The sequence below is a fragment of the Arvicola amphibius genome, chromosome 18 (assembly GCF_903992535.2).
Source record: "Arvicola amphibius chromosome 18, mArvAmp1.2, whole genome shotgun sequence".
Taxonomy (NCBI): Eukaryota; Metazoa; Chordata; class Mammalia; order Rodentia; family Cricetidae; genus Arvicola; species Arvicola amphibius.
Window position 1 is genome coordinate 17,678,170 of NC_052064.1, and position 14,144 is coordinate 17,692,313.

At 44.5% G+C, this 14,144-nt stretch overlaps 1 protein-coding gene across 8 annotated transcripts in view; it reads right to left on the reverse strand.

Moving 5' to 3' along the window:
- Positions 1–12,500, reverse strand: part of Dlgap1 (DLG associated protein 1) — a 270,222-nt gene extending 257,722 nt beyond the window's left edge. For 3 of the 8 annotated variants that reach the window (XM_038315307.1, XM_038315308.1, XM_038315306.1), the window contains exon 1: positions 11,526–12,500. In XM_038315307.1, the coding sequence (XP_038171235.1) occupies positions 11,526–12,500 (975 nt within the window). Of the gene's footprint in view, positions 1–6,246; positions 6,328–6,703; positions 6,797–11,525 lie in introns of those variants that run through there. The other 5 variants (XM_038315313.1, XM_038315309.1, XM_038315312.1 and 2 more) reach the window with 3 other exon arrangements.
- Positions 12,501–14,144: the final 1,644 nt, after the last annotated feature.

The window sequence follows — 14,144 nt, forward strand, 5'->3', positions numbered from 1 at the left end:
ATGAGCTGCCAGCTAGACGGATGCCCACGGAACACACAGCAGGCAGGTGGATCTCTAAGAATAGACTGCAGGTCCCCGTGACCTAAGCGTCCCGCTGAGACCAGAGAACAATCTTTATCCCCACTTACCGTCACTGTTACAATAACAACAAAACAAAATGGCAAGATCTTCTTACCGCCAGGAAACAATTCCATGAAATCCTCTGCATCCACGGGCTCTGCTCTCACTGCCTGGGTGGTCATAGGAAGCAGGGGTGGAAGGACTTGGGGCTGACTGCCAGGAGACACAGGGCTGGGAGAAAGCCTGGGCTGATGGTTCTGTGGAGGAGGAGGAGGTCCGGAGAGGGACCTGCCTTCACCAGGTGTTTATTCTTTGGAATTCTACAGCCTTGAAAGAACGGTGTACCGGGCTTCAGAGAATAGGAAGGTTAGCCAAGGACCTTGGGCAGGAGCAATAAAGGACAATGGCCAAGAACCTGTTGCCGCCACCCCTCAACTGTGAAGCTCATACCTGTCAGGCTGCCATGAAGGAGACACTCCCCAGGGAAGTAAACCCTGTCTCAAAAAACCAAAAAAAAAAAAAAAAAAGATGGGAAGGGTGGGCTGAGTTACCTTGCGGGCACATCCCACAGTTGTTCCTGTTCGTGAAACTCATCCTGCTGATTTAGCAAGGGACCTGGAAGAAGGCAGCGGGGGGTTGGAGACTAAAGCTGTCAAAGGTCACGCAAGTCTCCTGTGAACAAACGCTTGAACAGGCTGGAACTGTGATCTGCCAAGCCATGTGAAAAGCATCTCTAGTGAGGCTAAGATGACCTCTGACCTGGCCCGCTGGAGACCTCTTACTTACAGTGACAAACTTTATGTGTTTAGTTGGCACCTGGTAAAGGAAGTTTCCTCACTGTGATTAAGATACACCATTATCAGCTGGGCAGTGGTGACGCACGCCTTTAATCCCAGCACTTGGGAGGCAGAGGCAGGCGGATCTCTGTGAGTTCTAGGCCAGCCTGGTCTCCAGAGTGAGTGCCAGGACAGGCTCCAAAGCTACACAGAGAAACCCTGTCTCTAAAAAACAAAACAAACAAACAAAAAAACCAAAACAAAAGATAGACATTTTATATGGTGGTAGGAGGTAATGGGGGTTGGGTAAGGAGGAGGTTTTCCTTGTCCATGGAATCAGACATGCCTATGTGAGCAAAATAGAAAAGAAAAAGTGTTGTGTTGTGGTACACAGAACAAAGAGACGATTCAGGGCGTGTCATGGTGGACATGCACTCTGGAAACCTTCCGCACTATGATTTCAACCCATTTCCTGAGTCCTCAGTTTTCTTCCCTAGCTCCTGAAACAAACACTCGTATCTTCACGCCCATTCTACAGATTAAGAAATGTAAGCATCAGGTAGAGGGCGTCCAGTGATGTAGGAAACCAGTGATAGGATCAAAGCTTGGATGAGCATTTGAAACTCCTGTTTCCATCAGTTAGACTCTACTGCCCCCTACAGGAAAGCACACGAGACACTAAGCCTCCTGTTTCCTGGAATTGAGTTCCTGGAGCTTCTTGGACAGATTCTTTTGGAATCACTCCAGATGTGTGCCATCAGAATCTCTTGGGTTGATGCAAGAAGTCCTCACTTAACAGACTCCTTCAGTGCAATTCTTGTGCACATAATGTTATGGGAAGGAGCTACCTCTAAACTGCAATGATAGAAGGATAGTCAACGGTATATGACTATGAAAACAATTTAGTACAGGCTTATGTGGGAAACAGTTGTGGTTACTTGTACCCATGTAGATACCATCTTGTCTTGCATCAGGTAGGGTTTTCCAGCTGTACAGGCAGATCTTTTTCTCAGTCACGCACTCTCTAATTTTGGATGCAATGATCAAGAGATGTATTTCAGCCTTTTGTTTTTTCCAGTGTACTCTTCTCTTAGCTTCTGTGCAGTTGCCCTGATTGAATATATTTGCTCTCAATGCCCCAAACATATTATCCTCCATATTATCATATGTGTGTATAATTTATATATTCCATATGTATGTGTGTGACATCACATAGCCCTTTGAAACTATAGGTGGTTTTTATCCTGACGAGGTGAGGTGAAACAGTCTGACTGCCATGACGTGGAAGATGCCGGGCAGGAGCACGCGATCTTCAGAAGCCAGACCGTGCGCTCTTAAGAGTTGGACCTGAAGATCAGAAATCCAAAAGTGGGTCTGTTCTGCTCTGTTTGTCCTCTTCTGGATCATAGTCCACCCCAGTAAAGCCATTTGGACACAAAAAGAATCAGTCTGTAACAAGGGAAATAGAGACATTTTTTTGGGGGGGGTGGGTAGGGGGGAGGAAGAAGAGTTAAAAATATTAACATGGGGCTGGTGAGAGGGCTCAACCAATAAAGACACTTGCTGTGTCAACTGACAGTCTGAGTTCAAGCCCTGAACCCCCGTGGGTTCCAGGAGAGGACACACACCTGGAAGTTATCCTCTGATCTCCACCTGCATGTGTGCACATGTGAACTTGCGGTTACACACAGCCACCCCCCATGAACAATAAATAAAATAAAATGACGATATGCACTTTGTGACTACAGAGTCATGAATTGCAGATAATTATTGAGCTGACAAGTATCTTTGCCTCCTATGAGCCTTTTAAAGCACAAACGTGTCACACGTAACTCTGACATCACTCTCTTTGCCTCTTTGACCTCACTGCCTCTAAGGGATGTAGAGAGAGAGTATCCGCAGGAGTCTGAAAAGAGCCTCCAGGCTTTAGCAGAATGCATTAGACAGTGGGAAATAAAGAGCACAGGTCATCAGGCGGAAAGACTGCCAGTGGAGGGCGCTTCTGAGATGACAGATCTTGTCAAGGTTCCTCCTTCTGTCATTTGAAAAGAGTAAGCAGTTAATTCCAGAAGGTTCTTTTATAAGATGGTCACTACATAAAGTAACAGGAAGCAATAGAGTCCAGACTAGGGGAAAGAGACTGTGAATGAGGGGATGAGAAGGTGATGGTCCGGAGACGAGTATCTGCCATTCGGAAGATGATAATTTAGAAGGAAACAAAAATAAGATGTTAAGTCCCTAGATGGTTAAATCGGGGTATCGGACAATCCCGAAGGTGTATATTAAATTGTGGGATTTCAAAGTCTACACGGAGCGGTAGACATTTTCTTTCATGGTTGTTGAGTATGTCTTTGAATGAAAGGACTGACACCAGCCTTGTCACACATTAATGCCTACATTAACGATCTGAAATAAGACTGGAAAAATAAGGTAATGATTTTTTTTTAAACTTGGATCGCTGAAAAATAAAAGAGGGGGTGTTCCTTACTACATAACTATCCTTCTGCGGCTTTCATTAAGTGGCCCATTGAAGAGGGATCTCATTCCATCGGAGATCAAAGACATCGAGTGCACGGATGTGTTATGCAGCATGTGGGTGCCCAGACGCTGAGGAGGAGGTGGGGGTAGATCCACACACCTGTGTACACAGTAACACTCACAACATTTCACAAGAGTGAGCTCGGCTTTCCTAACTCCTCGAGGACAATGATGAGACACTCTTGAGTGAGCAGGAACAGTGCCGTTAATATCAGGAGCCCACCTAGAAACTTTAGTGTGTGGCTCAGACACACACAGCACGGCACAGCGTTAGACTTTAGCAAATGGAGAAAAGCAGGTTTAAAGGCACACTCTGCCTTCTCTTACATTCATAGGGTCAGAGCATCAAAAGAGGTCTTCCCTGCCCATGTGGGTCATCTCCAAAAGCGTTAAAAATGAGGAACTGGTCCCAGGAAACATGAGAGATATATGATGCTTTCCTGCACACGGCTTTCCCCTTTACTTATTTTGATCATGTTAACAGTAATCAAACAGCTTCTACGCCGTCATCTTTTAGTTACAAACAGAGAGGGCTCAGAGGTTGGAGGATCAGCTAACTTGAAATCATTCCAACTGGGAATCCTTCACCGAAAGAAAAGAAAGCACTCCCTTACTGTGACTTTAGTCTAAGAACATAAACAAACACATAAGCAGAGGAATATAATGATCCTCTGTGTTATGTCACTCCTATGGCAGCACCAATAAAGCAAGTGTCTTTATTGGTCAGGGCCAGGAAGGATGGTCCTGAGAAACAGGTCCGTGAGTCCTGTAAGCAAAGCCGTAAGTGCTTTCTTCCCTCTGAATAAAACTTTGGGCTTAACTTTTCAGAGGAACAATACATGTTACGGTAAAGTAACATAATCTAATACAAACTGTTGACAGTAACAAGTTATACCTGAAAACACAGATTTATTTTTCCCTCCAGATTTATTTTTTCCCCATCAGACTTCCTTGGCTAAGGACATAAAACTCCTAGGTGGTATTTGTGGTTTAGAAACATATGGAATTGGAGATTTCTGTGTCTTAGATCCACATAAGATGGTATTTTCACATGAGTCTACCCTGCCTGAGCTCTGTTGTCCTAAACCCTAGCAACACACCTTTTTCCGAAATGAGAAAGATGATACTGAGCTTAATCAATTGAAAGACTGATCTCACTGAAGTTTAACTCACAATGATCAACTAAAAGACACTGAGCCAAAAATTGGAGAAAAACATAAACTAATTGCAAACCAAACTAATTGCAAACCAAAGTCAGTAGGTCAGTGCTACATAGATCCTTTTCTTACTAACCCAACACACACACACACACACACACACACACACACACACACACACACACACACACACACCCACCACCCATCTAGTACAAGAAACTGATATATTCTGCCAGTCACAATCACCGTTAAGTCCCATAATGCCCATGATCTCAAATGTGCTGGAATTAAAGCTGAATTCCCAAAAGACATGGTGGACCTTGACTTCTTACCTTTAAATGTAACCCACTAAGTGATTCTCAAGGGGGAGAAGAAAAAGAGAAATCAAGTCCATGGCCACCGAGTAACCCCAGGCTGGATTTTCTCTTTGACACTCTCCAAATCAATGTTGCCTCTTTAATTAGGAGGTTGCCATTTGGTGAGATAAGCAAATGTACTCAGAAACCTCACCAGGGGCTTTCGCGCTGCTAAGAGTGGTCTCAGAGCACTGAGCTGCAGACCAAGAATCAAGAAGTTTCCTTTAAGAGCCCTTTCCTGTCATCCTGTGATTCTCTCTCCTAGTGCCGAGTCTGCCTGGACTCCTGATTTCTCAGGGTGTCTTGCCAATTGTTTTCCTCTCCTTATTAGTCAGATAGAGGCCTTAGTGAGAGAACTGCAGAAAATCAGGGCAGAGGACAGAGGGCGGCAGAATTCCCGGGGTTCTGTGGGTGGTCAGGGCCCCCACATTCAAAGTTAGCATCGGACAGGAGTAGCCTCACCTTGTCTCCAGGTGGGAGAGGCATCTCTACTAATGATGAAAGATACAGAGGATGTATGAGCCACATATAAAATGTACTCAAGGTCCTTGGAAATACCAATTAAAAATAAAGAAAACTATTAATCAATGTAGTTGATAAGGCTTTTAGACAAGACAGCCAGGCAACATTGCAGTTAGCAAAGTCATTAACAGAATTGGCAGTTTTATAAAATTCATATGAAATAGTTAAAACTGAATTAGTATAATTTAAATTGTTTTAAGACAGGAGGAAAGAAAAAAAAAAAACTCAGCCAAAAAAACCTAAAAAAAAAAACTAAAAAAAAAAAAAAACCAAAACCAAAATTAAAAAACCTCCTACTAGGCAAAGAAGGAAACAGTCTTGAGACCGATCTGACAAATAAGTGTACCTGCACTTTAAAATAAAGCCCTGAGCTCACATTTGCTAGGAATGCTTTCTTAAAGATCTTTGTGATATATCTCATGCAAACAACAGACGAGACAAAAGCAAAAACCACTCCAAAAACAAACAAAACCCCATCATCCAGAAATCTGTAAGTGCTGAGAATTCTTGTTCAGAAAAATGATCGATCACATTCGAATCCCCAGCCATTCAGCATTCCCCAGCTCCTTAACAAGCACTTTAGTACCATGAGAAAGAGGATTTTAGGGAGCCTCTGCGCACAGTGACTTGTAGGCACCTGATGTCTTCACCTGATTTTTGCCATCGGTACATACATTAGCTTGTTAGCCCTTTCTGACACATGAGGCATTGTTTATAGAGACGAAAGAGAATAACAGAACAACAAACTATCATACACTGCCCCCCCCTTTGCAAAAATCCCTTCCAAACCAACTACTCACATCCATGAAACACAAAGTAATAAAGAGTGACTTATACCCAAACCTGGCCAGTCCTTCCATTCCTGGAAACTTGCACACAGACTGAAGAAACCCACTCAGCCTTAAACAGGTCGATCATTTTGTTGCCTACAGCTTCATCTCTGAGAGCGCTGGCTTCCTCGGTCCCTGTCTGTGCTCTCTCGCTCCCTCTGTGTGTCTCTCTACTTCACGGGAGAAGAGAGGGTTCCCTTCCCCTTTCCTGTTTCTGCTGCTGGATGAAGGACGAAAGCTGAATGCACGATTCAAAGGGAATTTTTTTCCTTCTTCTTAGGTGAACAGTTGGAAATCTAAAAATCTTTCTCTTCTGAATGGCTTAACATGCCACTCACTCGACACAGAACATTTATATAAAGAGGCATAAACACAAGCAAGAATTCTACTTAAAAAAAAAGGAAAGGAAAAAGAAAACAACCCTCCTCCCAGCCTATTCTGTTCCCTTAACTATTAGCACTTACCCTGAGATGTGCCATCAATGCCCTATTCCAAATGTACAAAAGCCAACCACATCTCAACTGAGAATTAAACAGTTTTAATGTCTTCCAATCCATGCTCCTGCTCCAAACCCTGATGCAGGCAGTCTCTGGCAGCGGTACAATAGCTCTCAACAGCAGACATCTGATTCTTGACATTTAAAAATAACAATATTGGGAAAAAGGGGAGCTTTTTTTTTAATTAACTAAAACAGCTTGTGAGTGAGCACACAGCACTCATTGAGTGTATTGATTGATTGGAATTGAGTGTACTGATTGGAATATACAGGGACTACAAATGAATCCTGGATAGCCACCAGCCAGACACACACGGACCCCTCACCTCTTACACAGTCCTGGCAAGGAGATGCGTTAAGTTCACACTAAGTGAAACTATCCAAAGACTTCTAGAAGGTATTTCAGGTTTTAAGTTCTATTATTTAGCAAATACTTATCGATTAACATTATTTTGTGAATTAATTCATGAATTAATATTAATTAGCAAATACTAATTTAGTTTGAAATAAAATTAGGGACTTTGCTTTTCTTTCCACTGGCAGCCTAATTTCCCATTTATATTATTTTATGACATGGACACATTGCAGGTCGAAGGCACACATGAATTTGATGCAGACTAAGACATACAATAAAACACACATTTACATCTGAAATATTACAGAACGAGACAGTCCTGGGGTCAGCTGTTGGCCTTCCTGCCTACTCTGAATTCTTTGTGCCTTAGTTTTGTCTATAAATTAAGGCAAAGAAGGAAGAAGGTTGGAGGGGAAGCAGAGGAAGAAGGTGTGGGTAGAGGAGGGGGTAGAGGAAGAAGGAGGGGGAGAGGAGGGGAGTAGAGGATGAAGAAGGGGGAGGGGAGGGGAGGATGAAGAAGGGGGAGGGAAGGGGAACAGAGGAAGAAGGAGGGGGGAGGAGGGAAGCAGAGGAAGAAGGAGGGGGGAGGGGAGGGAAGCAGAGGTAGAATGTGATCAAAATTTGTTAGGCAAATGGATGAAACTATCATAATGGAAACCCATTTTTATATGAGGAAAAGTTCTGAAAATAGTTAAAGCAAATATAGTATTTTTCAAAGTTGCTTTGAGTATGGAGTGAGATCTTCCTGGTTTCTAACCCACAAAAGACATGAGGGAATTGGGCGTGGTGAACAGAAGAATTCAGACTTCACAGGGAAAAGAATCAGTTCTGGCTCACCGTATTTCTGTGTGCCCTTGGTCAAGTTATTCAACGTCGTTTTCTAAGTCTATTTTTTCTCTGTGAAATGCCTTTCAAGTTTCAAAGAACAAATTAAGTAACATTTGAGAAGCATCTGCTTTTGGCAAGCATTTATGAATCGAGAGATAGAGGCCTTCCAACTCTTGGAAATTGCTCTAATTAGGAGACTGAAATACTCAATTTATGAATTTAAAACTGAGTAGAGTGATTACAGCCTCCGAGAACCAAGTGCCTTGTTTCCTAGCAGATGAAAGAGGCTCCGGCATCTGAAGGATGGCTCCAGCAACGTTACCAGTTAGTGGCAAATAGGGAAGAAAGCCCAGTGTTCCTGGTGGAATGGGCTTGTGTTGCTCACTAGACATGGTGATGGTGATGTTAAGAATGAGGGTAACTCTGGCTTTACGTCACCTCCTACAGTAATATGACTAGAAGACAAAACAAAACAACTCTTTTTCTTTCTGCAAATTTGTTTCTAGGAAGAGCTTATCAATGAAATTATCCCATAAGAGCTGATGGGAGCTGGTGAAGCCTATTTTCTGAGAAGATGATCCACAGGATGCCTGATTCTTTCTCCCTCCTTCTAGAAGAGAACTGTTGGAACTTGGGTTTCAGGAGGCATCTCCTACGCCCCCTCTCCTCGGGGATATCAGTTCTTCCTTCCCTCCTGTGTAAGAACACCCCAGCCTCAGCAGGGGCGGGAAGAGGCTGCAGTTCTCCATGTGGCTTCTTTATTAACATGGAAACACAGATCAACATTATGTTTTCAGCTTGAAGGCCTTGTGCAGAATAGGAATGCAATAAATGTATCAATGCAGATTTCAGTGTATGTTCAAAAGGATAAACAAACATGTTTCAGGATTAAATCTTGCTCAAGGCGTGAAAGAAAAGATTAACTTTTAAACAGTTTCAAGTTAAAAATTGAAAAATAAAAACGGTTCTGTTGTTCCAGGTGCAAAGTAAGGTTGGGATAGAGGAAAGTGCATATGGGATATATTATAACTATTGTTTCTTAAATATATTATTTAAAAAACTAGCCTAAGAGAGGTAAACAATGTGAAGGTGTAGGTTTCTCATCACTGAAAGGTGAGGTCCACTGATAGCACTCTTATCAAATTCCACGCTGTGATTTTTAAACTTTTCGTTCTGATGTTACTGCAGAATGTTCAAAATCACTATTTTGAAAACTCTCCTTCCTCACTTTCCTGCTTAGCTTGGGCCTGAGGTAGGAATAAGCCCACACCTCAGTCCTACAGCCTCCAGGTCAAAGTCCCTTCTCATGTCAAAGCCTCACTTTCTTATGTGCACAGTTCCCTCTAGAAGATGGAACCCGCTCACCACAGCGTCTGGCACACAGTGGTTCTGCAGTTGATACCCATCTTTCTACCATGGCACACACTACCACTTTGGAGACTTTCACTTTAAATGGGCATAAAAAAAGAAAGAAAAATGAATTTCAGGGAGGAAGAACATAAACGCTTGTACAAGTCCATGTGAGAATTCTATTACTAACAATGGCTGGTGCTGGATCTCTGGACAGCATCCTTCTGAAGTCTATTTCTTCTCCTTTCTCATCTCCTTCCATGACTTACAATAGCACACAGACAGAACAGTCATTAGCATCAGAGCCTTTCCATGGGAAACATGCCGATTTCTAGGGCACCCATACCTCCTTACTCAACCTTTTTTCAAGACTTTTTTTTTTTTTTTTTAAATCTGAGTACTTCATTTTCAATACTGGATAAAATTTATGTGCTTACTGGACTGAGCCCCCATAGTCCAGTTGAAGAGTGGGAGGAATGAGAATATGAGCAAAGAGCTCAAGACCACGATGGGTTCACCCACTGAAACAGTTTACCTGAGCTAATGGGAGATCACCAACACGAGCTGGACTGGGAAGGAACAAGCATAGGACCAAGCTAGTCGCTCTGAATGTGGTTGGCAGTAGCATGGCTGGGGCAGACTGAGGGGGGCACTGGCAGAGGCAGCAGGATTTATCCCTACTGCATGTGCTGGCTTTTTGGGAACCTATTCTCTTTGATGGATACCTTGTTCAGTCTAGATGTAGTAGGGAGGGCCTTGGACCTTCCCCAAAGGAATGTGCCTTCCCCTCTCTGAAGATTGGATGGGGGTGGGGTGAGAGGGTGTGTGGAGGGAATGGGAGGAGGGGAGAGTGTGGGAACTTGGATTGTTATGTATAATGGAAAAAGACAGTTTTTTTAAAAAAAATAAAAAAAATATGTGGTTGAGTAATTTCTACATCCTTGGCTTGCAGCCCCTATAATGGCCATTTGGTGAAGGGACTTGGGTTCCCGGCCCATTTCTGCCACAGGCAACAGTGTAACCCTTAAACCTTTATTTGAGTTCACTGCTTTTCTATGCTAAACAGGTCAGTCGATCCTTTTAGCTCGAAAATTATTAACAGTTCTTTGCCTGTATCTATGTCTGCACACCATACGTTTGCTTGGGGCCTGCAGAGGCCAGAAGAGGGTGTTGGACCTTCTGGCACTGGAGTTACAGAAGGCTGCAAACCACTGTTGTAGGCGCTGGGAACTGACAAGGTCCTCTCCAGGAACAATCAATGCTCTTAACCGCTGAGACATTTCTCTAGTTTTTTTTTTTTTTTTTTTTTTTGGATGATTTATTTATACCCAGAACAAACATACAGTAAACTAGGCAATCCCATCTTCAGTGGGAAATACATGTCTTTGTGACATGGTAGCTTCTTCTAAATTTTGGATATGGGCTCTGTCCTTGCTCAGGACTGCCAGCCTAGAATATTCTCCGGGCTCAGGATAGATAGTCTCATAAAGGTGGTATTTAGCAGAAAGAGTTTAATGAGGGGAAAACGACCACCTTCTCCCTCCCTCGAAGAACTTTTCCTTGTATTTCTTTGGAAGGAGAGAAAAGAGATGGCAGTGGCATGCTGCTTTTAAGGCTGAGTAAAACCGGAAGGACAAGGAGAGCAGGGAAGGAAGCAACACAGATGCTCCGAAAGGGAAGCATGAGGGTCGTTATGAGGAGCCCTGTGTCTCAGGAAAAACACTACCGGAGGGAGGACAGAGGGAAGAAAACTCCGCCTGCCTGCGCTGATATTTTTATCCAGGTAAATCTCGTTTAAGTCAACTGGAGGCAGAAGGGGAAGCGGGAGCAGAAGAGGAAAGGGAAGAGCTGGCTGGCCTGCCTTGGGCTGTGTGTGGATTTACATTGCTGACACCTAATTGTATTTTACTGCACTGCTATCACCTCTTCCCCATTGTCCTGGGCTTCCACAGCTGTGCTTATTGGGTCCTCAAACTGCCTCCTCCTGCCTCCACTTCTGCAGGGCATCATCCTGGCTTTCTGTGGCTAAGAAGCGGGGCTGGCAGCAATGAGGAAGATGTGGCCGCTAACCTAATATCTTAAGGGAACCCGGCGAAGCGGGTTGTAGTAGAAGTACTTCCTGGAATTTTCCAGACAGCTGCCATTAACCCAGTACTGAGATGATAAATAATCTGCTCGAGTTTATGCAGACTGTTCAGAATACAGGCAAGACTAGAACCACATAACCAAGGCAGGAGCAATTTAACATTGATAGTACCTGTAGGTACTGGCAGGACCGCTCCTGTTGACACGCTTCAGATTTCACCATGGCTTGGTCCATGTTCACGGAGGCTTTCTGGTAAACCTCTCGGGCTCTGCTCACGGTGAGAGTGGAGGACCAGGCGCTCTTCTTCAGAAGTGGGGCATCCAGATTGACTACTGGCAGGTTGGCACAGGAGCACTTGACATCATTGTTACTCCGGGAGGCCTTCACTGCCTGCTCGCTGATGGTGTTGTAGGCTTCCATGAAGTACTGCGAAGCGGAGCGGTCAGGGCACCTGCCCATGGTCATCACACCCGAGGGCGTGTGGTAGAGGCACATGTCCCCATCTAGGTTGTCATCTGAGCTCCACCAGCTGGGAGAGGTTGGGGAAGCGTTGGAGGCATTGGATCTGGCCTTGGACTCTGACCGCCTCTCCTTGCTCTTGCTGCGCTTGCCATATCTCACAGTTTGCGACTCGTCGGGGCTGGCTTTGCCCCCATTGACGCTCCCTTTGGATGGCCCCTCCAAGGAATGCGACTTGGTGAAGAGCTTCTGGACCGAGTGGACCAGGTGTCGGATGCGGCCCGGGCTATCGCTTCGATGCTCCACAGCGGTGCGCTTGTACTGGAGCGTGTGGTAGCCATCGCGGCTGAGGGGCAGCTGCCTTTCAAATTGATCTAGCAGGTTGGCGGGGATGCGGTTCGCCTTAGTGGCCAGTGTGCGTGGCACCAGGGCACTCTCGTCCTTCAGCTCCTGTTGTGAGGTGTAGTGCCTGCGTGGGAAGGTGCTGCTGGCCAGCGGGTCGCTGAAGGGCCCCACACACTCCGCCTGGAAGGAATTCCGCTGGGTGTAGTAAGGATGGTCCGCAGGGTGGTGGTCCACGGGGCTCAGCAGGTAGGGCTTGTGGTCCGAGTGGTGTGACAGTGAGTCACAGGCTGACTCGCAGGTGATCCCGTGGTGGTGGCTGCGGCTGCCCGATAACCCTTTCATTGCTGACCAGAAGCAATCGCAGGGGTCATGGGAACTCCGTTAAGTTCCAGACCCGTCTTGCAAAAAAAACAAAAAACAAAACAAAAAAAAAACCTGAGGGATGAAGAGCGAGATACAGAGTTAGCTCTTTCCTTGGTATAGGTACACTGTTCTTTCTGTGGCTACACACTCCTGCTGGGTTTCTGAGGAACTCAGGGCTGTTCCTAAAAGCAGGTTTCATGCATTATTGGAAAGATTTCTCTCACCTTTGTAAAGGGCGGGAGGAACTCAGGGACAAGGAAACTATTAAATGCAATCTTACTGCTGTTTTGTGTTCTGAGACGGAATTGCTACTCAGCCCAGGCTGGAGTGCCCCATCCTGCCTCAGCTGGAGAGATGGATCACACTGGAGTACTACCATACTGGGCTGAAATTGTTTCCAAGTTCTTTGACACAGTAACTGTTTTTCCTTTCTGAGCCCAGTGGCGCAATGTATCTTTCCCCTGCTTTTCTTCTTTCCTTCTTTACATGACTTAAAAAAGATATTCTTTTATGTTTAGGTGTTGGAGTACATATATAGGCATGTGTTGATGCTAGCTGAAACCAGAAATTTGGCATCCTTTGGAGGGTGAGATACAGGTGGTTGTGAGCTGCCTAAAATCAAACCTGGGAACTTTACTAAGGAGTACTTAGCCTCTGGCCCCAACTCCCTACAGGTTAGTCACAAATGTAGTGCATCCAAAGGGCTGGGCTTATGTGGAAAGCCCTTCTGGTACCCATAGCAGAGAGATGTTATGGTCTTGTGATTTTGTGACATCTCCTATCTACTTTCCAGAAATCGCAGAATTGTTTGCTCTGTCTCTCCCAGCTAAAGTTCCTTGCAGCCTGGCTTAATGCTTCATCCCTTGTACATCTTCCTGTTATCAACAAACTATTACTACAGGCACAAAGAAAGCATTCTGCAAGTGGGATTAAAAAAGACAAGATGAACAAAAGAAGCCTGTAGCACATTAAACCATGAGGATATAACTCTGTATCATTCTGTCCGCCATCACTTTCTGTTTGAAATTCTGTAGGGATAAATATAGTACCCAAACATATCAAGGTTAAATACAGCTATGTATTTATGTATTAATAATATTAATATTAAATATAAGCCCACATATATTAATCAGTTGCAAACAGCAAGACCAATAGCCTGGAGAAACGGGGAAATTTCCCCATGTATTTCTGTTCTCAGATTCAAGCATCCTGTAAAGATAGTAAGAAAGAAAATGCATTGACTGAGTCTCAAGTCATGTCTTCTGGTTGCCATGGTTTGGATCCTAAAGAGCCCCCAAAGAACAGTGTGTGGAGGGCTTGGCTGTTAGACTACAGTGTCATTAGTGGATCATGAGTACTTTGGTAGATGGAGATTCTGGGGAGGCAGTGAGGCCATTGGCAGATACTGTGATCTAGGCTCTTGCTCTTTCTAATTCCTGGCTGCTGTGGGGTAAATAGGCTTCCTCCAACATACATTTCTACCATGGTGTGTTTCTCTATCACAGGTCCCAACCAACTTACAGGGCAAAGTGAGCTAGCACTTCACCTCTCCAAGACCACGAGCCCAAACAAATCCTTTCTTTTATTAAGTTGACTTTTTCTTGGTTGCTTTGCTACACTAAA